The 27,963-nt window shown below is 38.9% G+C and overlaps 1 protein-coding gene across 3 annotated transcripts in view; it reads right to left on the reverse strand.

Annotated features, from left to right (window-relative positions):
• LOC148065100 (protein sidekick-2-like) overlaps positions 1–27,963 on the reverse strand; it is a 190,917-nt gene that overhangs the window by 44,681 nt on the left and 118,273 nt on the right. For all 3 annotated transcript variants that reach the window (XM_087808747.1, XM_087808745.1, XM_087808746.1), the window contains exons 6-19: positions 21,426–21,537; positions 20,883–21,073; positions 19,379–19,462; positions 19,074–19,268; positions 18,702–18,818; positions 18,376–18,543; positions 17,238–17,340; positions 15,352–15,528; positions 14,965–15,101; positions 12,837–12,984; positions 9,847–9,987; positions 9,326–9,507; positions 2,620–2,735; positions 107–302 (exon numbers count right to left, since the gene is read on the reverse strand). In XM_087808747.1, coding sequence (XP_087664873.1) covers positions 107–302; positions 2,620–2,735; positions 9,326–9,507; positions 9,847–9,987; positions 12,837–12,984; positions 14,965–15,101; positions 15,352–15,528; positions 17,238–17,340; positions 18,376–18,543; positions 18,702–18,818; positions 19,074–19,268; positions 19,379–19,462; positions 20,883–21,073; positions 21,426–21,537 — 2,067 coding nt within the window. The remainder of the gene's footprint in view (positions 1–106; positions 303–2,619; positions 2,736–9,325; positions 9,508–9,846; positions 9,988–12,836; positions 12,985–14,964; positions 15,102–15,351; positions 15,529–17,237; positions 17,341–18,375; positions 18,544–18,701; positions 18,819–19,073; positions 19,269–19,378; positions 19,463–20,882; positions 21,074–21,425; positions 21,538–27,963) is intronic.

The raw sequence follows: 27,963 nt of genomic DNA on the forward strand, positions 1-27,963 counted from the left end.
TGTAAACGTGATAAACAATGGGGCGCGAGTGAGCGAACAGTAACAATAACCTGACACGTAATTACACGGCGACACCATATAAAAATCCCTGCCAGGAGACACTTACTGTCCTCGTGGGTTCGCAGACGCTGAGGCGGGCTTCGCGGGCCGTCCCCGGGGGTGGTGAAGCACAGCACCGACGTGTAGTACTCGGTGAACTTTTTCAGGCCCGAGATGAAACCGGCGTGGACGCTGTCCTGGAAGTTGGGCCGCACCATGACGGCGGTGACTTCGCCGGCGTGGTTGGGCTCCCATGCTAACAGCTGTGTGATTCCATCCAACAAGTTTAATCACATTCATGAGTCACGGAGAAAAATGGAATCTCAAGTTGTATCGCATTAAAGACGAGCTCCTATATTTAAGTGACGAATTGCGTTTGCTGTTGAAGACTATTAGGATGAGCCCACTGGGAAATAAAAAGTCAAAAGTGAAGCAACACAACGTTGCACAAGCGTGTCATAGAATCAACACATCATCCATAAACAAAAGCAAAAACATATATATATACATAAAACATCTAACTAGCTTATCTGAGCTAGTTTAGCTTTAGCATCTGCAGTTCGCCCATTAGCATGATTGTTAGCTTCAATGCTATCAGCCTCTGTCAAACACTGAAAACAGTTAGATCTATTAATGTACTTAAGAAAGTGTAGTACTGACTTAAAGCGAAAAAAAAGGCTAAATGTTCAAGAATAAATAAGATAAAAACAGATTGTTCTTGTCGGATGTTTTATTTTCTTTATTTTATCTAGTCGTGTTACTGTTGTGTAACAGACAATTACAAGAAAAAATAAACAAAAAAACAGGTCATTAAAAGCATGAGATATATCGGTTCAAATATTTTTTCTTTTTTTAAATTAAGTTAGTAAGGCTTACATTAAGGTATTGTGTGGTTAATATTACGACATTAGGACAAGCATTAGCATTTTAGCATTAGAATGATTGTTAGCTTCAATGCCAATAGCCTCTGTCAAACACTGAATACAGTTAGATCTATTAATGTACTTAAGAAAGGGTAGTACAATAGTACAAAAGTACTGACTTAAAGCGAAAAAAAAAGGCTAAATGTTCAAGAATAAATAAGATAAAAACAGATTGTTCTTGTCGGATGTTTTATTTTCTTTATTTTATCTAGTCGTGTTACTGTCGTGTAACAAACAATTACAAGAAAAAATAAACAAAAAAACAGGTCATTAAAAGCATGAGATATATCGGTTCAAATATTTTTTCTTTTTTTAAATTAAGTTAGTAAGGCTTACATTAAGGTATTGTCTGGTTAATATTACGACATTAGGACAAGCATTAGCATTTTAGCATTAGAATGATTGTTAGCTTCAATGCCAACAGCCTCTGTCAAACACTGAATACAACTAGATCTATTAATGTACTTAAAAAAGTGTAGTACAATAGTACAAAAGTACTGACTTAAAGCGAAAAAAAGGCTAAATGTTCAAGAATAAATAAGATAAAAACAGATTGTTCTTGTCGGATGTTTTATTTTCTTTATTTTATCTAGTCGTGTTACTGTCGTGTAACAAACAATTACAAGAAAAAATAAACAAAAAAACAGGTCATTAAAAGCATGAGATATATCGGTTCAAATATTTTTTTTAATTAAGTTGGTACGGCTTACATTAAGGTATTGTCTGGTTAATATTACGACATTAGGACAAGCTTTAGCATTTTTAGTTTTAGAATGATTGTTAGCTTCAATGCCAACAGCCTCGGTCAAACACTGAATACAGTTAGATCTATTTATGAACACAAGAATGTGTAGTACAATAAAAGCCTTAACAATTAACTTTGATTAAAAAGAAAAACAACGTAATTTGACACTTTATTTTAAGTATACAATTCATGTTCTCGCACCTTTACCTTTACTTAACACTTTTTTTTAAATTGTTCCGTTGGTAAAACTTAACATTTATAGAATATATTTTGGAATATTTTCAATTTAACAAAAAAATGTGTTACATTTTTTCCATTAAAATATTGAACCCCATGACATACAGTGTCAAGTTAAATAGCTAAAATAAAAATACCATAACATTTACACATTTGAACTACAGTCTTCATATATATATATATATATATAATAACTAAAATAAAAACAGTCGCAACAGTAATTTAAAGTAGTATTTTTATTTATTTATTTAATCTGTCTTTATATATATCTAACCATGCATTTCATCAACTTGTTTATAAAAGTTGCAAACAGTAAAAGCAACTTTTCTTTTTATTTTATTTGAATTACAGTATTTTCTTACTTTCTTGTATATATAATCATACATTTTACTCAAAAGTTAAAAAACAGTAATAGCAACTTTTATTTCTTTAAATTTCCACCACAGTCTTCAGTCTACATATATATCTAACCCTAAAAATTCCCAAAAGTGTCACAACTATTGCTAAAAAGTTTGGATCTTTAGGGACAACTTGGATAAAACTTTTCCACCGAGTAGGAGCGTAAAGGAGAAAACAGTCCGCGGGTAATATAACGGCGTTCGCGGGAGAAACGACAGCCACTCCGTCGCAGTCTGACAACTAGAGGGCAACGTTTTCTCAGACGGAGCTTCTCACCTTGTACCCCTGGTTGATTCCGTTGATGAACTGAGGACTCGGGGCGCTCCAGGTGTACCGCAGCGCCGTGGAGTTGACGGGCTCGGCTTTAACATTTCCAGGCGGTACAGTCGGTACTGAAAAGCGAAGACACAGGGATTAATGGAGACCAAAGAGGAAGAAGAAAAAAAAAGGAGCCATGAGACAATCTTGTCCTTCTTCTGTGAGAAAGAAAGCATTTTTAAATCGCTTCTCTGCTCACCGGTGAGGAAGCAGCGTGCCAATCAAACCGGATGTGCGAGAACTCGCCTCGGGCAACTTCCAGGTGAACCCGTGAACAACTTATTTGAGCGGCGTTCTGCTTTGTTGCTTGAAAACAAGGGGAAAAAGCCCGACCTTATTGAGAAAAAAAACCACTGCTATTTTCTTTTGTTAAGTTTCAATTGCTCCACCAATTATCAAGTCGACTGACTGAACCAGGATTTATTATGACTCAAAACATCCAATTTGGAGTCAGATTAAAAAAAAAAAGAAGCTTTGGAGGATTCTCTGATGAATTAAATGAAAATGGTAAAACCAGTAATTTGAGTTTCATCATGAAAATTATATAAAATCTTCAAAAGATAATTACAACAAAAACCTGAGTTGCTCCGTCTGCCATTCAAATTCAGTTTTTACCAATAGTGAGGAAAGAATTATACGTGCTGCAGAAACGCGAAGGTTAACTATTAAATTGCATCAAAAGAAACTTCAAAGAGACAAAAGAGGAATGGCTTTATATCGACTGAAGGCTCGTGGGTTTTAGCAGCTCCATCAAATGGTTTCACTCCTCAGAGGAAAAAAAAGAAGAGTTTATGTTCATGATGCCCCGAATTCTGCCTTCATTAGCATTAGATGCTGTCAAACTATTTGCCAACACGGTGACTAGTCAAATCCCCATTTTCTAATGAATACTCCCGGGAATATGTGCAGTTCCTTTAATGGGGTACAACAAACAGGATTATGGATTCGGCGGGACCTTTTTAAATCTTTGTTTAAACGCACACTGAGGGAACAAAAATAGCCGAAAGTGTATCTTTATTGTGGTGTGTACGAAACCAGTAAACATAACAAATCCCTATTATAAAAAACTTGTGTTTTCTGAAAATGAACACACTGAAGTGGGCACAAAAAAAAAGGGTTATAAATGCTTTGAAACATGAGATTATCTATTCAAAATCCATGGGTTTATGCAGGGATCAATGGTTTTACCACAGTGACAAATGTTATAGTGAGTATAGATTATTTCACCTATTGATATTACTACGAGCCTGGACTTTCTTCTCACACTAATGTGTTGATTTAAGTGTGTTTTCTATAGATGTTGGAACTCTATTGTACTCCTCAGTATGTGTCTGTTTGTATAAAACTATTTCAATTTAAGTATTTATATTAGAAAATGTGCTGAAGCCCCGCAAACTGAAAACACTTTGTTTTTCTGGAGAGAAAATCTTTACCGTAACCACGCCCACTCTGCTGTTATTGGTCAAGCATGCATGTTTGTCACCGTGCGTCATCAATCTAGGAAGTCCTCACCTCCAAGGGACTCGTTGTATGAACAAAGCGGGGCGTGATCACAGCTGGCTGGACTTTAGACTTTCTTTTATTGTCATTGCACAGAAAACACAGTGAAACTGGCAATGAAATTTTGTTTGCTTGGAAACCGATAAAAAACACAGCAGAGAGATGTATATATAAAAAGTATAAATACAAATATTAATAAGTTAAAAGGAGTGCAATATAGTATAAACAGAATAAAAAAATAACATTATATATATTGTATATAATAATTAATGTATATAAAGTATAAATACAAATAAGTTTACAATAGTGCTAATATGTTATAGATAGAATAAATACATTATATTTGAAATAGTACATAGTGAGGAGCATAGTGAGGAGGAGTGAAGCCATTATCACGTCATAATGGACTCCGCTCTTGTAACCTCTTGTTCGCCAGGACGGGAGAGAACTTTATAAAATAATAAGTTCAAAACATGGTCATGATGAGAGACTTACTGCATCTTGGAGAGGAAGACTTCAACATTTGAAACATGTGAGTGAGTCAGGAGATTTTTCACATTAGTTTCCCTTTTAAGGTTGTGGCTAATCCATGGATTATTACCTGTTTAGAGCCGCTCTAGCAGGAAGTGCAAATATGTGAAAAGACAGGTGTAAGAGAAAGCGCGACAAGAAGCCAATTGTTGTTGGAACAAAAGTCGGCGTTAATGCACTAAAAGCTGGATGCCAACAAGAAGAATTGATTTTGTGCAGTCGACCAGTGCTTCATGAACAAACCCCTCAAGATGGAAAACACAGAGACATGCACATGACGGAGCTTTTAAGTTGAGCGTGATCGATGGGGCTGTTGAAGAAGTAAATAGGGACGTTCGAGCTTGGCATCAATTAATCGATCAATTAATCGATACGGAGACGGCAGTGTAAAGCACGGACTCGATGCGAAAAGACGGGGACATCTTTCCGAGGTAATAAGAGTAGATAGTTCTGTCCAGAGGGGGGTTGGTTGTTGTTTTTTTTAGTTTTTCTTTTTATCTGGCCGTGTTACTGCCGTGTTGAAAGCACTTTCAGGAAAAAACCCAAATATCAGCCTCTTCCGTCAATGTCTTCATCCCTCCTCCTATATATATATATATATATATATATATATATATATATATGTATATATATATATATATATATATATATTCACATTTTCTAATATCAGTACTTCTTACATCAGGTCGCTAATAACAGTGATTGAAAAGGTGTGTAACAGCTGCACCAACCTAATTATATATATATATATATATATATATATATATATATATATATATATATATATATATAAGGCACTTTATACATTTAATTAATCTCAACAGAAATGTGTCTTTTTTCATCTAAACTTTCACTGGCATCGTTAAAATCAGATCAATTACATGATTCAACAGCATTATTGTAAAGAATTCTTGCTCAAGTTCTTCAGTGAGTTGTATACATTTTACAATCCTGGTCGTTTCCTAAAAACATGCAGAACGATGAAAGGAAAGCGATGAAGACGAAGCTTAAAAGTGATGCAACTGATCGATTCTTCAAGATCTGCTTCTGCCTCGAACAAGTTTGTATCGTCAGATGATCTGAGTAACTACAGAACCAGGGGTCAAGCAAAGAGGTCACTGTTATCACTGTTATTAGCGACCTGATGTAAGAAGTACTGATATTAGAAAATGTGAAGCAAAGAGACCAAACAAACCTCAAATAAATTAATCCGCAATTAGCATATACACCCTTATATTTGAACTTGAATAATGCTGTGTACTGATAAATATGTTGAAATATGATCATATCCCGAACGCTCACAGCCGTTTACCCAATATTCATCAACGTCTCTTTGAGATGAGATTAAAAAAACAACGGGTTATTCCAAAGCATTTTGCGTGAGCTACACTTCCACTCACCTCAAGTGTCTTTAACTGAAAGAATTACTCAGAGTTGCCATCTTCCTTCAGTCGTAAACATGCATCACGGTCGAAGCAGAAGCCGTTAACAACTGCGAGCCGGTGGCTTTCATCGTCTAAATATATTGACTTGAGCGTTGAACAAGCTACCGAAAGGTGTTAGGATCACGGAGCGTGACAGAAGTATGTTGCGGCGTGTCACATGGCGGAGACGTTCATAATGTGCGTTCTAATTATTTTCACGAGCACGCTCAATGAGGAATGAAGTCGAGCACGTCGGCTTCATCAGGAAACATCAAAAGATATGTCACGAGTCAGACTAGCGTCATTTCCGAGTATTTCACACGCAAAACCCAATTAAATATATCATCCAGTCTCCAGGTGGGAAATTATATTTCCCCCTACGCTCTGAAGTGCTGTCTCTGAGCGTAATCATAAGGATTCGTTATTTTATTTATTTTGTCGAGAGGCAGGAATCCAAAAAGGGAAAGATAAAAGCAGTGAATTCATTGATTGAGAACCAAAAAAATGGACTTAAGTGAATCAGTCTTCGGTAAATAACGCCTACACGCCAAGTGCTGTACAGTAGAAGCACAAGACATTAAACAAAGGAAACCTGACAAAAAAAGATAAGCAGAAAAACTGTCTGTTCTTAAATACTGACTCATGGCAGAAAGGGTCTGTTATACGAGTATAAAGTGATTTTTTAAAAGGTGAAACTCGTGGTATTTATTAAAAAAGACGATGTCAACGAATGATCTAACTGCGGCAATTTTTTTTTAGCATGAACTTACTTGCTCTTATGGAGCAAAACATAAATCAAATCAGCAAATAGCCTTTCATTTTTGAAATAAACTCGACACCCTTACTTTTAAGTGTTGCCTACTTATTTAACTTCACTCTATCAGTGGAGCTTTATGTAAATACTGCTATTATTGAAGCCTTATAATGAGGAATTGTTCCGGAAAAACGTAAACAAGACTACATTTTAAGATGTTTTGTATCAGAAGTTAAAGGCTAACATGCTACACAGACAGGAAGTTTTAATTTACAGATTACTAAAAATATTACCAACTAAAAATTTTGAATTTTGGGTGAGCTATCACTTTTAAAATTGCATTATTTCTTTCAATTTGAATTTCAATATGTATATTGATATATGAATGCAATGTAACTGATGGAGAATCTCCTGGCAAACCATTTTGATTTTTGAAAAATCTTCTACTCTATTCCTTTTCGTCGCAAGTCTACGTCTATGGCAAATTTGGCAAAGGGAATTCCCATAAATCAAGGCAATATCACATAAAAGAACGATTTGATCATGAAGTCGACGGATGGGTTTTGTACTTCTGTTATAATTTTTATAATTAAAAAAAGGATTCAAAATCTAGATTCAGATTTGTTGATATGTTCCTTTTATATTGTTATTTGTAGAGGTTTTGAAAAAAAAAAATTGTCGCCAGGGTATCAGATCTACTGGTGTTAAATGGCTCCATTTGTTATTCTAACATCCAACACTTGTTGATGTTTCAATTTTAATCAATAAAAACAACATGTGCTGGATCACATTTAGCCGAGTAATTGTACAGAAAATGAAGCTAACACAAATGGAGTTAAACTTGTATCTTGAAAACATTTTAGTGTTCAAAGTGTCGCCTGAAGAGACTCACCAGTATTTATACATCGTACATTTTTCCGCAATGATGAACCTCTTAACATACCAAGGAAGAGTTAAAAAGAATATCTCGGGGTTTAAACACTTTGAAAGACAAACTTCAAATATATATTTTTTGTGTGTGGCCTTTGGCCTTTTTCTCTGACTTCAACTCCGCTTGAATCTCCTGATTCAACTGACTCATAAAACCTCTGGATTTATTCATCTGAGCTACCTCAACCATCGTCATGACGATAACAAAAAATGGCATTTAAATGTGACTAATAAAAGCAAAAAGTTATGACTACTTTTATTTTATTATTCGCTCACTTCTACAATGGAGACGTGTCTTGAATTATTCAGCGCATGAATAAAATCATGTAATAATTTTTAAAATGAAACTTCAACGTTACCACAGTGGTTCTTACAGGTTTGAAGGAAAACCACAATTTAAAACTCATTTTCTACTCTTTCTACCCTCAACTAGGGGTTGCAAAAAAGGTTTGTTCATTTTAATGTAGCGATTGGAGCTCAGTTGTCTTCCTCTCCGTTCAAAAAGACACTTAAAAACATCCAAATACTTCAATACTGACCGTCTGCGATATTCTGGAATACCGTATTTTCCGCACTGGATTATAAGGCGCACCTTCACTGAATGGCCTATTTTAGAACTGTTTTCATAAATAGGGCACACCGGATTATAAGGCGCATAGAATAAAAGATACAGTCAAACGTTTGACTGGGGTTGCGTTCCTACATCCACTAGTTAAAGTTGTGCTAAAGGGAATGTCAACAAAACAGTCAGATAAAGTCAATCTTTATTAAGCTTTCTGAGAACTCTGTTCACTCCCATGGTAACGATGTTCAAATTATGTTTAAAAGGCTTTAAGTAGCAGCGCACGAGACTGGTGTTGTGAGCAGACAAAGGTTGAGCGCGTAGCAGAGAAGTTGAGCACGTGTATGACAGCTAGAGCGCGCGTGTATGACATGTTGAACGCACGTGTATGACTGAGTACAACAACAAAGACACACTCGCTCAAACCGGTGGCTGTAATATCACTCCATAGACGTCCGCCATGATGTGACGTGCGTCGTAAATCCCACCCGGGCTCAGTCGGCGCAGAGTCATGAAAGTGTTTGTAAACAAGTCACCCACCAGGTAATATATAAGGCGCTCCGTATTATAAGGCGTACTGTCGTTTTTTGAGAAAATTAAAGGTTGGCTGTTTGTGTAGGCTGTTGGCCTAGCAGCCAGCCTAGCAGCGTTTGCTAATCGAAAGCTTAAAAGACGAGCAATATGGAGGTACAGTATTTGGATGTTTTTGAGTGTCTTTTTGGACGAAGATAAAGACAACTGAGCCCCAGTCGCTACATAAAAATCAACATACATTTGTTCCTATAACTCTAAAAAGGAACAGATTACTGTGAAAATAATCTCGCCAGTTAGTCGACATGGGTGAGTAGAAAATGTTTTTTGCAACATTTTAACTTAAAGAATTGAGCCGCAAAAGAAACTTCACCGGAACTTACTTATAAAAGGGAACTATTTGAATAAGAGCGTGTTCCATGTTCTCCTTACCGCCTTGCAGCGTCCACTCCGTCACCTTGTGGCTGTAGACGCCCCTGCCCGCCCCGTTGTACGCCGCCACTTCAATCTCATAGTTTGTCCAGATGATGAGGTCTTCGAGGATCAAACTTGTTTGGTCAGGGTTGGTGATGTTTTTCATTTGACAGTCCACCGGAAGCCCTGAGAGACAGTACCTGGCAGCAGCAGAAGGAAGGGGAACAAAAAAAAATCAATAGACAAACACAACAGAAAAAGAGCCATGTAAGACCTTGAGTTCTGTTCGACCGATATAGTCGGGAGCGACCATGTTAGTCATAAGAGGCAGACGAGAGAGACTGATGACAGATGAAAAAAAAAAGAGGGGGTGAGACTTTAATTGGTGCCAATTATTCTATTGTGGCGGAGAGTGAGAATGAAGTGAAATCGAGGGGAAGAGAAGGAGCCGACATAAGACTTATTATCAACGTCTAAATGACCCAGACGGGCAGCTATCGCCGAGAAGGGGGGAGGTGGGGTATTCGAGGTCTCCGAACCTGATGATGTAGCCCTGGAGAGGACCGTTCTGATGACTCTCCGGAGGCTGCTGCCATTGGATCATGATGGACTGATTGGTGCGACCGCTTGCGATGACGGTCTGAGGCGGGGCGCTGGGGGGCTCTTCGGGCAGCGTCAGTCTGCCACCATTATGTGTGAGACAAAAAAAAATATTAAAAAAAAGCCATGCATTAATTATGACCCATTTCTTGATATTTCCATTCCATTTCATCACACATCATATCACACTAAAGTCTGCATTTTGTATTCTTTTTCTTATAAGTGACACAAAACCCGAACTCCGGTTTGATCCGAATCACTAGAACAACTGTCCGCGGAGAGACGTCTTTCTGTCGAGGATCAAAGAGACCTGGGTGAGAACGGGGCGGCGCAATAAGGAGACGGAACGATATAAAAGGAACAAGAAAAGGGGGATGCGGGCCCGACTTCTCCCTTAAGTCGATTTAAGATGACATCTTGATTTCTTCCCAGTACACTGGAGCGCTGCTTTAGAAGAGATAAAGCAGAGTCTTTAGGATCAAAGAGGTGTGCCGGAGAGAAGCCTGTGAAGAGCCCTACGCTCTCGCTGATGTGCGGTCACCCTCCTGCGGTGCACTCTTGTCTGGGCATTCTCAGTCGGTAGCAGGAGCCAGGCTAAAAAAAAAAAAAGAAAAAAGGTGTGCGGTGGATTGCGAGGCGTTTTCAGAGGGAAGGGAGGACCCGGGCTCCGGCTCCGGCAGAAAATGGACTGAGCTGATTCGCGTGGACAAGGTCAGGTGTAGGAGCAGAGAGGAATTCTGAAGAGCGATTTGTCTGCTGGTCATGGAGGCTTTTTTTTTTTTACCGTATTCAAGGGAGGAAAATATGAAGCTCAAGGGGTCATGGCTCCCATCAAGCCTCACCAAAGACCAATTTTAGCTCAATCAGGAAAAATGGTTTGGTTTGCTTATGATTTTCCGACAAAGCTTGTCGTGAAAAGTAAAATGGACCCGAGTGAAGTATTCATCATACGTACTACAGCTTTGCGGTTGATTTCACTTTTTCTAGGAGAGCACAATCATGCGAAACAATCCAGTGGATTCGGTCGGTAAGTGGTACAGGCTAAGTCTTTGGGGGTGTGTCCCAAAACACTTAATATTTTGAGTGTACAAGTGCGTCCCAATGAGCAATGTGCCAAAATGAGCACTCAGTTGTTGCACTCAAATGAGCAGAAACATGAGTGGGGATCGATGGACACTTTCCACCCGTAACGGCCGCCATCTTAGCGACGTAGAGGACGCTAAACGGAAGCTACGTCACCGGCGTCTTCGGAGCAGATAACGGTGTAAATGTCTCGAGAAAACACTCATACAACAACAATATTAACACAATGAAACACAACTTATTTACTTGTTTGATCGACAAAAAGTGTCGGTGATAGGGTTGCAATCAGCGTTAAAAAGTAGGAGAAGAAGAAGCTGCAGAGTCACTTCCGGTAAGTGTGTAGTTGCAGTATTTGATTTGAGACAGTACTACCCTGTCGGAATTTGAGCACTGCGCAAGTAGTCTTACAGTTTACTGTAAAGCAGTGCACTTACAGATGTTGATGCGATTTAAGACACAGCATGGGACATGGGTCAACATGGTAGCTTTAGCCTGAACCAGCCTGTTATGAATAATAATAATACGGATACACAATGTACTGGAGGAATTAAGACTACAACTGTGGTTGTTTGGCTCCAACATAAAGCAAGCAAGTAGCAATGAAAAGGAAATACTCAAAAGTACCAAGATCCGTTGTGTATCCGCAGGACTGAGTCAAGGTTCAACTGTGAATCACTGTCGAGGTCAGTGAAGGTGTCAGGGATTTCCAAATATTTTTGTCTTATAGAGAGAAAAGGCTGAAGCGTATCAAGTTGAAGAAATCCTGATCCAGAAAAGAAGCTCAACATCCACTGGATAATTCAAGTTCCTGAGGGCTAAAGAATTCACAAGCATTACTAAATCATCCTGAGGTAATTCAGATTCTGTAACCGTACGCCGACGACGTAGTGCTATACATTTGGCCAATACATTTTTTTTTTTTGTCTTTCTGCAATTCCTTTTAACAAATGTCGCCACATAGGACTAGTGCTGTGTCTCAAATCGCATACTACCGTACTAAAAGTTAGTATTTTTAGTGCGTTAGTGCGTCTCAATTCTTAGTATGCGAAATTTAGTGCGCCATGCACACTAAAGTGGCGTACTAACACGCCCACAAAACTGAGCATGGTTCGATGGACACTAACCACCCTAAACGTCCGCCATCTTAATGACGTTTTAAACGGAAGTTACGTCATATATAAATGCATATATATTAATATACTTACAGGTGCATTTTCAGCAGCAGTAGGAGGATAAACACGTCTTCGCTGCTGATACCAGCTTAAATATCTTGCGAATATTTTGATTCTCATATTTTTGCTTTATTTCTTTTTCCAAACTTGCAAAACGTGCTGCCAGCAGGTGTCGATAGCGTTCAAACAGCTGGTTGCAACATCATTAAATAGAAGTAGAAGAAGAAGCTGTCATGTGATTTCCGGTTAGTGTGTAGCAGCAGTGTTTGATTTGAGACGTACTATCTGTGGAGAATTTGCGTACTAGTTAGTACACTAAACTGATGCATACTAACTTCTCGCATACTAAGAGTAGTATGCGATTTGAGACACAGCACAAGACTTGCAAAAAAAAAGGATCTGTGGGCCCCCATGTGGCAACAGCGGTTTCAGAGATAAACACCAGTAGCCAGTAGATTTCAATGCGGGTTTTTTCAAAGGCTTTCTTATTTAACACCTTTGATTTTCTTATGGGTTCGATAAGTGACTTTTTCTCATTCGACTCTCATGCGACTCTTTGCGATAACTCGCTCTCCCTTGGGCGGCGGCGGCGGCTTCCCTCAGAAGTCCTCGCCGTCCAAACGCCAGGCGGGATTTAAATATTTATTAGAACAGCCCGTGTGCGCGGCACCCACCGGTCAGTCTCTTTGCTGAACTGTCCTCGTCCGACATCATTGACGGCGCACAGGCGGAACTGATAGGAGCGCGCCGGGATGAGGCCGCCGACGGTTACGCCCGTGGATTCTGGTTCAATGTTCGCCAGCAGCACCGTCCACGGAGCGTCTAATGAAGACACACAAACATGGGGGGGGGGGGAGATAATTGAACGGCAAAATCCATTTGCATTCTTCAAAACGCTTTCGTCCCAATTTCAATTCAACCTTATTGTCTTGCCATCGAACGGCTTCTTTCGTTCTCGCGAATATTGCTACAATTGATCGAATAAACAACTCATTTATTTTTGCAAACAAGGTCCCAGATATCACGTTGAAACACAATTATCCCCAGAGTAGATCCCATCGGCGTTCCTTAATTCACTTTTCTTTGATGAATTGTCATCCTCTCACTTTGCACGAGTTATTCACCAGAAAAGCGCTTTTTGTTTATTGTACGTTGTGTAGTTATTCTTACTATTACTTTTAGTTGCTTCAACATTGACACCGAAGGATGAACGTTTGCTAATTGTTTTCATTCTGACGCCTTTTCCCGTGATTTGGAAGAGCTGGTGAGTTCAGATGCTAAAAAAAAAAAAGTAGTTCAAATCTGACAAACAATCTTGCGTGACTTGACATCATCATTAGGTTTGTCCTATTTTCTGCTGATAAAAAGGAACAGGAAGTAGTCTTAGCCTTAACGCCAGCTCCCCTTGTGTTGCCTCTGGGTCAAGGTAACCCAGAGAACAAAATCAAATGTGTTTGTGGTATCCCTTCTGTTGCATCTGAGTCAAGGTGACACAGAGGCCGAAACTAAATGTGATTCTGGAATCCCTTGCGTTGTCTCTGGATCAACGGAAGCCGAAGAACAAAATCAAATGTGTTTGAGGTATCCCTTCTGTTGCATCTGAGTCAAGGTGACCCAGAGGCCGAAACTAAATGTGATTCTGGAATCCCTTGCGTTGTCTCTGGATCAACGTAACCCGAAGAACAAAATCAAATGTGTTTGAGGTATCCCCTGTGTTGCCTCTGGGTCGAGGTGACCCGGTGGTCGAAAACAAATGTGTTTGAGGTATCACTTGTTTTGTCCCTGGGTCAAGGTGACCCAGCGAACAAACTCACATGTGTTTGAGGTATCATTCGTTTTGTCCCTGGGTCAAGGTGACCGAGAGAACGAAATCAAATGTGTTTGATGTATCCCTTGTGTTGCATCTGAGTCAGGGTGACCCGGAGGCCGAAAAAAAATGTGTTTAAGGTATCTCCTGTGTTGTCTCTGGGTCAAGGTAACCCGAAAGACAAAATCAAATGTGTTTGTGGTATCCTTTGTGTTGCCTCTGGGTCAAGGTGACCTGGAGAACAAAAACAAATGTGTTTGAGGTATCCCTTGTGTTGCATCTGAGTCAAAGTGACCCAGAGGCCAAAATTAAATGTCTTTCTGGAATCCCTCGTGTTGTCTCTGGATCAAGGTGAGCTGAAAGTCGAAAACAAATGTGTTTGAGGTATTCCTTGTGTTGCCTCAGGAGCAAGGTTGTTTTTGCCAACCAGATCACCTTGACCCAGGGGCCACAAGAGGGTTAAATTCGTATGAACGCGCACTGGTTCAATAGGAAGCAAAGTTCTGATAATCCACAACCGCACCGGTTGTAGATCAAAGAACTTTGTAGTGCGGTTGGTTTCTTAAAAAAGACCATTTGGGTTTCAGTTCCTGCGTGAATCTGTCTAGGGTTTTTCTTCCACCAAGTAGCCGGAATAGACTCCAACCCCTTGAAACCCAGTATAGGGAGTAAGTCGAAGCTGATAAATGTAACCCCCTTACTGGTCTGGAGTTAGCACCTACGACAACAACACCATGACGGCGCTTTTATTCTTTGGTGAAACTCTGGGGAACTAATTTAAAAAGAGTCTTCTTCGGGAGACAAGTCCGGTAACCGCTGTGCTCACACTAAGGATTCAAGCGGAGAAGAGTTAAATCCGATCTGTTGACACCGCAGTGCAGACAGCGCCGTTCGCGCTAATACCGAAGTGTAATCACACGTTAACATGACCAAAAAAATCATCAGGACCCAAGCCATTAAAAAAAAAAGACGCCCCGCTTTTCCTAATGACTCACTGTTCTCCGACACCTCCATGATGTAGCGGATCAGCGGGCTGTTTCCGTCGAAGGCCTGGGCCCACGTCAGGTTAATGGCCCTCCTCTCCGCCGCGCTCAACAGTGCCACGGGGTTCTCGGGGGCATGAGGAAGCTGCCTGCATGTGCACAATCACAAACAACAAGTTGCGAAATAAAATCGAATCAGTTACAAGTCGGAGAAGCCCTGAAGGAGGCGAGCGCATTGGCAATATGATAATATGTGATGGATTAAAGGGGATTGTACCGATAAACCACAACAGCGGAGCAAACAGCCATCCATCATGTCAGGGACGAAAACAAAAAAGATTTTTCGGACGGGGGACGGGGGACGGGGGACGGGGGAGATAAGGCGACGATGATCCAGACCTGACTCGCAAGTGGGCGCTGCGGGAGTCGTTGCCACCCACGGAGGTCACCCTGCAGGTGTACGTCCCGATGTCCCCGGACCAGGTCTGGGAGATGTGCAGGGTCCCGTCGGGGTCCTGCCTCAGGCGGGGCGAGGCGTTCACGTCAATCACGGCGCCGGTCTTCTCCCACACGTACCTGGCGGGGGGGGGGGGGGGGGGGGCAACACGGGTTTTTACACGGGGAAAAAAACAGGTACCCGGTGACAGCAAATCCATGGCCATTGTGCGAGGGGCGAAAATAAAGGAGGGGGTCACTGACATAGATGAAACGCACCCCGTGCGAAGGCGATCGTCATCTTGGAAGCCATCACTCCGCGTCGCCACATGCTTATGCATACATCGCTTCCCGTCACGTACCCCCGACTCGCACAAAATGGACCCAAACTCCCAACATGCACCGAGAAGCCGGCGTGATTAATTACGACGGTATCTCCAGCTAATCTTCTCGGCGCCGCGTTTAATTAAAGGCGCTGTCTCAAGTTATTACTCTGTTTACATATTCCACTGTTTACCCCGAGATCTGATCAATGTCGGGGGGCCCACAGGTGACAAGACGCTCTAATCACCGGGCTCCGAAGACATCTTTCCACGCCCTCGGAGGCAGATGTATGAACACAAGGAGCTAGAACTGCTCCAGACGGATTGAGGAGAAGCCGTGGTTCTAATTCCTCGGTCTGACTCCGAACGGCTTTAAAGATCTTCCCAGAGGATCTTATCTGTGGGTGAGTAAATATAACAAGGTCTCGTGCACATTTCTCTCAACCTAATTAGAAATAGCATTAATTCTGTCTATGCGTTCTTCACCGTGGGAGAGGTTTTAATTATGGGATACTTAATAAAATGGGGTTATTTGTGGAAGGCGTTTTAAAGGAATGTTGATCAGGACATTGAAATTTAAATCAAAATTATTAATAATATTGAAATTAAATAAATACTGAGAAAAAGTTAAATAATCTCTATATTTTGTAAAATAATTCAATAATATTACAAAAAAACTAATTGGAAAACAAATATATGTCTATTATTTAATGAACACAAACACAAGAAACCGAAAAATAAACAAACATGAAAACACATGTTTGTAAAAATTCTGTAAAGAAATATAAATATATTAATAGAAATTACATTTTTATGATGAAAAAATACAATACACAGAAAAAGCCTAAAACAACATAAAAATGCAAAAATTAATAAAAATTAAAATAACATATTCACAAACTGCATACGATCAGGCAAATAATAATTGTAAAAAATATAAATAATGAAGGGATTGGGAAAAAAAAAGATAGAAGGAGAGAGAGAAAAGAAAATTATATATTTATTTAATTACTAAAGGTATTATAATTAAGCAATCGATTAAAAAAAGTTAATAAAAGTCATGTTTTTTTAAACTAGTAATTGTCTGCAATGATATAAAACAAAACAAAACAAAACTTAATTAAATTAAATTAAAATTAAATTTAAAAAATGATTCTTCCAAACTGGTAAATCTCTGATATAAATAATAATAAAATACTTTTAAAGAGAACCAAAAATATTGGGAATGAATTAAGGTTGGACTTAGATGAGAAAAAGAGAGCAATGCAAATAGAAAAATAAGATAATTCTAACATTGTTAAAGCGCTTTGTGACCCTGGTCTGGAAAAGCGCTACAGTAAGCGCTACTTACTTACATATTTTTTAAAAAGTGGGTGATTCGAATTCTAAATTCAGTCAGAGTTTGAGATGCAACACAAAGAAACCCCCCAAAAGCTACTCGACTCACCGACAAAAAAGAAGTGAGAAGAACTTAAGGAAGAAAAAAGTCAAAGACTCCATGAAGCAGGTTCATACGAGCGTAATTACCTGATGGTGACGCTGGGGTCGTGAGTCACGCCACATGTCATGACCGCCTTAGTCCCTTTGATGACGCTCTGGTCTTGTGGCGGCTTGGTGATGCGTGTGCGTGCTGTTGGAACACACACACAATCACACACACACACACACACACACACAGGTTTCACTTCATGAGTCTGACTTTGAACAGCAGATTGAACTCCTGGACTCTCCGCTTTCACTCAACGTCCCTCAGAATCAGGCTGAATCATGCACTATTTCACACGGGCGGAGCTTTTCCCGCAAGTAAACAACTCATGAATTTTAAAGAGGATGTCTCTTTATTTATGTCTTTTTTTTCTTTTTTTTTTTGCAGTAGCAGCTTGCAAGTTGCACTGTTTTCCCACATATAAGGGACAGGAAGCAGATTTAATTAACAGTGTTAGAAACACATCTGACAGGCCAATTAACAACCAGTGTCAGACAACTTTAAGTATTCTTATTTCCATCACTGGAACGGGAAGTCGCCTTTGAGGAGGATTATCCGAAAACAGGTTTTATTTTTACATTTCTGAAAAAGTTGGTGTGAGTAATTAGATGGGGATGTTTAAAAGAGGGGTTCCAATTCATCGACAATGGACGTCTGTCGTCTTCAACATTGCGTTGATTACTTTTTAATAGAAGCTTCAAATCCAAAAACTTTGTTCTAGACTCCAAGCATACTTACATGTTTGATAAATTATAACAAACATGTAAATATGTATATACATTTAATATAAATCAACTTATATCACTTAGAGTATGAATAAAATCCCAGTTAAACTTTTAAAAATACTGACATTTTAATCAAACAAATCCTTTATAATCATATTAAATACATCATTTCTTACCTTTTGGGTCAAATGTATTCAAGTTTTCAAGATTTAAATTGATTCTTTCATCTCATTTTCCTAACAAAAAAGCTTCATTATTTTACTTATTATTTGAAATGAATACCTGATTCGGTTGTGAACTCTATCTTCTAATATTATATGATAATAATCATCATTTCATTGCAGTGTTCAATGAAGAGTACACCTTTTTTAATCATATACAAGTATTTTTTGAATTTATACAGAGTTTAAAATGTTCGTAAATTGTTCGCGGTCGGCGTTTCACCGCCTCTTACCCCAGACGACCAGGTCGGCCGAGGCCTCGTCGATGCCGCGTGAGTTGCTGGCCATGCACGTGTAGGTGCCGGCGTCCGACAGGTGGGAGGGGCTGATTAACAAGCTGCCGGACTCCAGCAGCGTGAATCTGGGCTGCTGGACGGAACCGCTGGCCAGAACACGCTCACCTGCAGGGGCGACCGTGATTGATGGTCAGGATAATCAGCGCTGAGAGCGGCGGCAGCGGCGAGGAGGATTTTTTTTTTTTTTTTTCTTCATCCAAGTTATAAAACAAAAATAGCTGCATAACGACCCCGGCATTGCTTCGTGCTGTTGACCCACGTACCTTTTTGCCAGGTGATGGCCGGCCTGGGGGCCCCGGAGGTCTCGCAGTGCAGGATGATTGACATGCCGTCAATTACGGCGCTGTCGGTCGGGCCGGCCGTGATATTAGGAGCGATACCTGGAGAGGAACAACACATCAGACGGAACACAGATGATAACGGCGGTCGGAGACGGACCCCGCCCCCCCCCCCTGATAAAGCAACTAGGATGGCGATGGTGTTGGGGGGGGGATCTGTCAGGTCTCATTCACCGAGGCGGCCCTGACAAAGCGCCTCCGTCTCTCTATTCGTCTCACTCAAAAAATAGCCGATAACTTCATCTCCCGGGGCGACAAAAGATGGACGACCAGAAATTAAATTAAAAAAATACGTACTGGTCACAGCCAGGTAGGTGTTGGTCTGGATCTCGCCGGCCAGGTTGCGGGCGAAGCACTGGAACATGCCGGTGTCGTCGGGAAGAAGACCGTTGATCTGGAGGCTGCCCCCCACCAGGACTTTGTAGCGCGGGATCTTCACCGGGCTGATGGGCGCCGCGTCTTTGTACCACACGATGTCCGGCTGCGGAGTTCCTGCGGAGAAGGAAGGGGAATCGGTTTCTGTCTTATGTCGCATTCGAGTTTATTTATTTTTTATTCTGTATTTCATGGTGTCTTTGAGAAAACTCAGAAGAAGCGCTGACCTCTCGCCTGACAGGGAATGTCCACCACTTTCTCCATCTCCGCGGTGATGTGAGTCGGCGGCTCTTTGACGAACACGGGATGCTCTGTTTCAACATGGCGGACGGGCGTTAGCATTAGCGTTAGCATCGTTGTTGACCGATTATAAACAAATGTTGTCCTTAAAACTGATCTTAAAAACAATAGTAACACAAAAGTAGCATTTGTCACATTATAATGAAGATATGTTAAATGAAAGTCAGATAAACCTCTGATAAAACACATTTTCTTTAATTTAATTGTGCTTAAAAAAATATTTTTAAATCTACTAAAATTAGATCATAAATAGTTCAATAAGTTATCATAGAATTTAGTTTTAAATGTGCTTCAAACTCTAAAATGCTTTTGCCAGTTATATTTATTATATATATATATATATATATATACATAATTATATTATATATATACATACGTATCATTTTTAAAGTTGAAATGTTAGTTTATTTTTAATAATGAATGTCAAAACATGAAAATAAGATGTGTTTTTATGCTTTCGCATGTATTTATAATCATGTAAAAACAAAGTAAGCTAAACATATAAAAATAAAATACTTTGCCCGTTTGTTATTCTTTCAACTTTTTCAAAATTGCTTTTATGAATATTTTTTTCTTATGTTAATGACATTTTCTCACTACAAATTCAAATCTATTTAACAACAGTTTTGTCAATGTTATTCAATACACTGCATTTAAACTTAAAATAAAGAGAACTTTGATATTAAGTTAATTATTTGAAATTTTTATAACTACTTTTTCTATTTTATTAAATGAGCTTCAGATCAACATTGTGTTTATTGTTGAATTAAAGTTTGTTTTTTTAACTTTATATCATTTATTTAAATTGCTGATACCATTCACATAACTTGTATACAATAAACAATAACTAAATTAATGATGACAAACTTTATAATAAATGTTGTAAAAGTAAAGGTCCTTTTTCATTTATTTTTTTTGATTATTATGAGGTATCTCTACTCAAATTCCCTAAATACGGAAAGAATAAATATCTTATTTTAATTTAAAAAAAAACATTTTTTCTTAAAGCCCCAGTACATAATATTAAAAACGTAGTTTCTGGCAACCCCTATTGTTGGAATGGTGTAACTGCAATATGACGTTCGTATATATAAGTAAGTAAGTAAGTAAGTAATATTTATTTATATAGCGCTTTTCCAGACCAGGGTCACAAAGCGCTTAAACAAACAAAACAATACTCAATAAAGTATACACTTTAAAGATCAAGATTATAACAAGAAAAACAGTGCAGGGAAAACATACAAAAACAGAAAACCGATCCAGCAAAGTGAAGTAGCTTCAATGAACCTTCATGAAACAACAATTGTCCAAAACAAAAGGAAAATAGTCCAGACACCGCCATCTAGTGGACTCTGAAAATAATGACACTGCTTCATGAAGCTTCATCAGACCATCACTGACGACAATGTAATTGATGTTGGATTTCCTTACCCAGGACGTGAAGGAAGGCGCCGGCAGTGACCGACGGGACGCTGCTACTGCGGAGCGACGCCTCGCACTCGTAGTAGCCGCTGTCGCTGACCGCCGGCAGGCTGATCACCAACCGTCGCCCGAAATCCCGGATCCCCGTATTGATGACGACTCCATCTTTCCTCCACGTGATGCTCATCTTGACGAGCGGCCTGAGACAAAGAAAGAGATGAAAAAAAAAAACGAGGGAGGTTTTTGGGGGGGGGGGGGAGGGCGGTGTTTAATACAGATTCAGATTCTGTTTCAAGGTTACAAGGCAGTGAAGGAGCGATGGGATACATCTGTCATTCTGAGGAGTTCTTTGAATCGAAGATAATAGTCGGGATCTCAGAAGTGAGACGGCGTGAGACACGGGGGGGGGGGGAGGGTAAAGCCTTGAATGGAGACGAAGAAGAACATCGCTTCATTACGAAAATAAGAGCCCGTACAAACCGATCTGTCATGTTCAGACAAAAGATTTTCCGATTCATTTCAATAACAAGCAAGAACCGGCGCAGGAAGTACCTCGCGTTGGCGACGCACTCCATGACGGCCTCGTTCCTGCCCACGGTGACGCTGGTGTTTCTCGGGGAGACGATAATCGATGGCGCGATGGGGTCCGCGGGGCCTCCGACATCTACAACACAAAGCAAATAGATGAACGACAGGTGAATTTTGTTGATTTGATGGCACTATACGGTTTTAAATGATGGTTCTGATCTACTAAGTCAATGAAATCTAGTACTAGTGATGGTCTGATGAAGCTTCATGAAGCAGTGTCATTATTTTCAGAGTCCACTAGATGGCGGTCTCTGCACTATTTTTCCTTTGTTTTGAACAACTGTTCTAATGAAACATCATGTTTAAACTGATGGCGCCACCTACTGACCTCTAAACAACATGACACTGTTTCATGAAGCTTCACGTGCTTCATGCTATATAAATAGAGATTATTATTATTATTATTATGAATCTGGAGTAGGGTTTTAGGTAGTGAAGAACTTTATGCTCAAAAAAGTTTTTTAAAGTACTGTAATGACAGTGTAAAGAGTTCAATAAATTACCTTAAAATTATTTTTGAAATGTAGGATAAAATTCTAAATAATTATTCATATCATGCTAGTGCCAATATATTTGATTATTATTATTTTTTTAATCTAGGCTTTACACGTTTAAAAAAAAAAATATATGGCTAAAAATACAATGTAATAATTTACAAACTTTTTCAAATTTTTTGGGGGGATTTTGATATTTATTTAATATAAATATATAATATATAAATTTATATTTAGTTTTTAATTGACCTTTTTTAAGAATCCAAGTCATGAAAAAAATGAAACTTAGATAAGATAAACTTAGATTTTTTAATGCTTTTACAAGTATTTTTTTGAATCCTGTTAAAAATAATTATGGCTTAAAATATAAAAACACAATACTTTGAATATGATCTTTATTTTTTTTAAAAAAAATCGTTTTTAGGAATCATTTTTGCTTAAATATTATATGAATAATATGTTATTATATTTTTTCATTACGTAATAAAGAAATATTTATTCAACAAATATTTAATACACTGTAATGTGAAAAGCCAAACAAAAGAAACAAATCTTAATTCTGCATTAAGACCATTTTAAACGTAGCCATGAACACTGTGGTGCAAAAAAAAAGGGTTGGGGATTAAATTTAAAAAAAGTACATTATGCACTAATGTCGCGCTAACTCAGTTGCATGAGTGGAAACAACACGTCCGTCCCGGCGCCGAACAAGATCCTGCTTTAGCTCCTGCCACGACCACTTTAGAGCTCGGATCCGTACACGGGTCCGACAACATGTCAGCATCATCATCAGCGGCGGCGCCGGGGCCCGAGCATTGCTATTATCCCACCATTAACATCCCTGTCTTTACTTTAGATCCCACCCCCCCTTTTTTTCTTTTTTTTTCCTCTCTCCTGCATTTACTGGCCGCACCGTTATCCAAGGTGTTAGAAGCCATTATGTAGCATAATTGAGACAAACACAAAAGGCGATTAAATGCAGCGCCATCACTCACAGGTTTCTCTGAGCCTCCAGCCAACCATCGATTCACTGCCCTCAATCAGTGATCTCTCCCTGAATCTGATCTCATTTTCCGCCACCTCCCCCGAGAACCAGCGCCGGCCCGAGCGCTTCCACGTGCCGGAGTGATTGAGTGCGACTGTGGTTGCGTTCGCACACGTGTGTCGGCCAATGAGAGTCGGCGGTTCATCAGTGGAGTTTAGTGCCGTCGGTTAAGAGGCTCCGTTAATAAACCCCCCCCCCGATAATCTTTCTGTTGTTGTTGTTGTTGTTTACCTGATGCTTGTTTCAAAGGCTCTGTTGACACGGTGAACTTTATATTTAACCGATCTTGTTTCAGTTCCAAACTTGAAAATGTTATTACAACCTTTGATGTATTACTTTAGTAATAAGAAACACAAAGTTTTATTCACTCACCTCTTGTAAGAGGTTGGACAAAATAATACTATTTATATTTATAGAACGTCGAAAAAAATATTTGCTGTGTTTTGTCGGTTCATGCAATCCATTTTTTCTTGTGTGAATTAGGATTGTCTGATTGATTTTATATTGATTTTTATATTGATTGATCTATTTTTTTATTTTATAAACAGGACAAAAATTAAAAAAATAAGACCCCTGGAAAAAATATATATATTAAAATATGTATTTATGTATTCAAGAAAAATAGATGCAAATAAATAAATACAAATATTTAAGGATAAACTCAGATTTAAAGAAGCAGTTCTGTTTTTCTGTTTTCCCTATTTTTTTTATACCGTATTTTCCGGACTATAAGTCGCACCAGCCATGAAATGCATAATAAAGAAGGAAAAAACATATATAAGTCGCACTGGAGTATAAGTCGCATTTTTGGGGGGAAATTTATTTGATAAAATCCAAGAACAGACATGTCACCTTGAAAGGCAATTTAAAATAAAATTAGAATAGAGGCAACAACGGGATGAATAATTGTATGCTTACGTTACACAACTGAGAACGTACCTGGTATGTTAACATAACATATTAAGAGTTATTCAGATAACTATAGCATAAATAACTAAGAAGTTTACTAAACCATCCGTGTAACTCCAAATAACTAAAATCCAATGAAATCTTCATCCTCTTTGTCACTTTTAAACAACTCCGCTAACTCCGGAGGTAGAAGATGCGGCGCTTCCTCTTCTACGTCGAAATTATCAACACAGGCCTAGAGCGCCCTCTTGTGGTTTAGTGTGAAAATAACACGTGAAATGATATACCGGTAATAATGTGTTAATAATTTCACACATAAGTCGCTCCAGAGTATAAGTCGCACCCCCGGCCAAACTATGAAAAAAACGGCGACTTATAGTCTGGAAAATACGGTAATGTAAATAATAATACTGCATTATAAAAAAAATATATTTCAGATTTCTCAGTCATAAATAATCTCAATTACAAGTTTTTTGTGTTATCTTAATTATTATAATAATAATAATTATTATTATTATTAACAACTAGTGATGGTCTGATGAAGCTTCATGAAGCAGTGTCATTATTTTCACAGTCCACTAGGTGGCGGCACCATTTTCCTTATTTTTTGAACATTTCTAAACTGATGGCGCCACCTACTGACCTCTTAACAACATGACACTGTTTCAACACAACAGTTTTGTAATAAAGGAGCACGATTTGTCCCTGTGATGACGGCAGAAATGTTACAATTTCCTTACAAAATTTGATTAAATTAATAGTAAAAAAGAGTTGTACTAATATGACTGCAAACAATATAAATATGAGCAAAAGCATTTTCATAATCTTTTGGCAAAACAATCTCTGAAAACAGTATCAATAATTCCACTTGAGTCTGAAAGTGTATTTTCAGTTAAAGAAATACTTTCATTAATCAAGTCTTTTACTCAAAACTGAAAAAGACAAAAACACAAATAGCTGCTGAGTCTCCAACATTAAACAAAAATAAAACGTCTAACACAATCTAACACAATCAGCCTGTTTTCTTTTTATTCCCTCACAGCAAAAACACTGAATTCTTAAATGAAGCTTATCTGCATAATATATAAACTTACGGTATATATAGATAACGGTTTTTATTAATATCTATAAATATATGTTAATAATGATTCCATACTTTTTCTTTAACGTTGCCATTACTTGATTATCTGATCTTTGTCATTATATTCTTTCAATTTTGTCTTGAGAAAAGAGAGAAATTCAACTAAATATCGTCTCCCGGTGTATTTTTCGCAGCCTCTCTAATAAGATTAAGAGCAGAGTTTGTTTGGTGAATCTCTTCCACGACTTAAAGTGGAGGAGACAGAAGGAGGAGCAGAGCTGATCGATCACTTGAAAGAAGAGGAGGAGAAGAAGTCGGAAAAGTCAAGTCGAATAAGTCGAGGAGGCTGAGGAGTTGCCAAGGTCACTCGCGGCATAATTTCCAAATCAAACATCATATATAAATGATTCACTAGAAAGATGTGTCCACTTTTAAGTCAAAAACTTCAAGACTTTTAAAAAAAATAACTGTAGAAAAGCTGTTTATAAACTCTTTGCATCTAGTTCTTTATTAAAAGAAATGACATTTTGAGTCGCAGGGCAAAGTTATAATAAACAAACACACAGACTTGTTCACATACATTATCAACAAACAAGTGAATTACAAGAAAACAAAAGACATTTTTTTCCCCACTGAGACTTGCAGCTTTGACTCCTTCACTCCCTTTGGTGTATGTTTGATTATTTTCCTACATAAACAACCAAACGCTTATTGACTGTCAGATGCATAATGCGGGCGTGTAAACAGGCGAGGTCGGGTCCACTGATACTCCGAGATGTTGGCTCCCAACAGAGGGCAGTGACTCGCATCTTGAATCAACAGCAGTTTATTAGAAAAGCGGAACGATTTTCCGCCGAGCGTTTGTTCTTTGAGACATAAATGATTAAGTACATTTTATTCGAGCAACATAAGAGAATAAAATGCCTCATTTTCCATTATTTTTTCACTTCATTTTCAAAAGAGAGAGAGAGCTCTGTTACAGCAGCCGTTACGCGACACCCTGGCAATGACTGAGGACGAGAGGATACGGTTGACTCCAGCAGCATTTTTTAAAGCTGATTTTTGGACATATTTTGGTTTCAAAACAAATAAAAGCAGTTACGACTTTGTCAAGAGTCATGTGGTCTGTAAATTCGGCAACACCAGAGTCAAGTACTTGACAATACTACAAATATATCCTTGTTACTACAGTATCACAATATATTGTATCTTTGTCCCTATATCGTGATACGTAGCCTATCGATAGAATTTGGCCAACTCACACATTTACTCTTTAGGTTATCACGTTAAAAAATGTCGCACAAAAGGGGAAACACCCGGGATTAGTGGGTGAAGTTAATTCCGAAGTGCAAGAAGCCGCAGTTCATGGAGTGTCCACTTGAGGTGGGCTGCCAAAAGACCTGAAGTCACGCACGCAAGTATGAAAAAATAAACTTTTAGGCAGTCGGTTTTGTGTCTTAAAGACTAATTTCAATATTGTTACAGATTGTTACAGAGCTAAAAAGTTAGCGTATACAGTGTTTTCTCTTTAATCACAGGGGTAAAGTTTGCGAAAAAGTGAAAATTAGCGAAGTAGCGGCACCCTATTCATTAAGTAATTCACGTCTTAGAACTTATACCCTAAATAGTCGTTGAGCCAATAGCATTCCCTGTTGTGTAAACATAACAACACACACAAATTGAACCACGTTAAAGTGAGCAAACACTTTTTTTTAATCATAATCAGCCCGGCCGAAATCCGCGTCTTGCCTCGGATTGTATATTTCCAAGATTGTTGCACACCTCTATGATTAAGGTAAGCTAGCACATATTTGCTATAAACAAAGTTGAGTTTCTCTAATGAAAAAACGTGTCAAAGAAAACAGGCGTAATGTTTTCTAGCTTTAACATACTGATGCATAGGCAGAGATTGTGTAGGCGTTTTATCTACTCCCACAAACGCTGTGAAATATCATCTTCAACTCCACTGATTCCACAGAGCCTCCAATTAGCCGCTAATGCTAATCAGACGAAAGACACTGTCATATGGTATTTACTTGAACCACCAAGTCGAGAGCGGAGCTAATGATCTTGCGTGCAAAGCTCGCCCCGTGTGCGAGAGAGCCCTTTCCACCGTGAGAGTTCGCATAGCTGTTCCTTTGATTATTCCCTTCACGTATCGCAGTCTCATCTTATTAAATCTGCCTTTTGTGGGAAGCAATTGCACCGGAGGTCTGGTTTATGGTTCCGTACATGTAGTCGGTCAAAGTGGAGCGCAAAGTCACAGTAATTTACGGCAGGAGCCATAGGTGAGAGAACAAAAGGGCTTCTGCATAGACGGCAAGTAATTGGTAGTATTCCACTTTATTTGACGGATAAAGGTGCGACGTGGGAGGAACCGGAACTGTGTTCAAGGGAGCTCTGTAGTGCATATTGGTGTTTTACTTGAATCCCTTTAAGATTAGACACTTAACACAGTACAACATGAGAGGCGTACAGGACAAATACATCTTGGTTTCTCTGAAAAAAACTTGAAAGAATGTTTCGGCATAAGACTGTATGTGCTCACAGTAAATAAAGATTACTTAAATCTACTTGGAAGGGAAAAAATGGAATACATTTTGTGCAAAAGGAACGTCAAACATTGATGGGGGGAAAAAAAACGTGCTGCAAAGAATAAAGTTATGAGTAAAGATAAATTACAGTTCTAGTTGTATAACCTTTTGTTTGGTGTAACTTTGCGCTACATAATTTACATAATTTGCAATGACAAATGTTTGCACCTGTTTTCTAGAAGAGAGGCTCAGGAACCAGGACTTGCTAAAGAGACTTCAGTCAGAAACAACGACTGACGACGTAGCAAGTATAGGGCTGTTCCATTTCTAAGTCGGATATTAATACCCCCTAGCCCTTGACCCTCTCCTTTTAGGTGTAGACGAAGGGGAAGGGATTAGGGGTAGAATAAGTAGCCAGGGAGATGAAAGTCTGGGCCTC

Source organism: Callionymus lyra, chromosome 15 (genome assembly GCF_982586985.1).
Source record: "Callionymus lyra chromosome 15, fCalLyr1.hap1.1, whole genome shotgun sequence".
Lineage (NCBI taxonomy): Eukaryota > Metazoa > Chordata > Actinopteri > Syngnathiformes > Callionymidae > Callionymus > Callionymus lyra.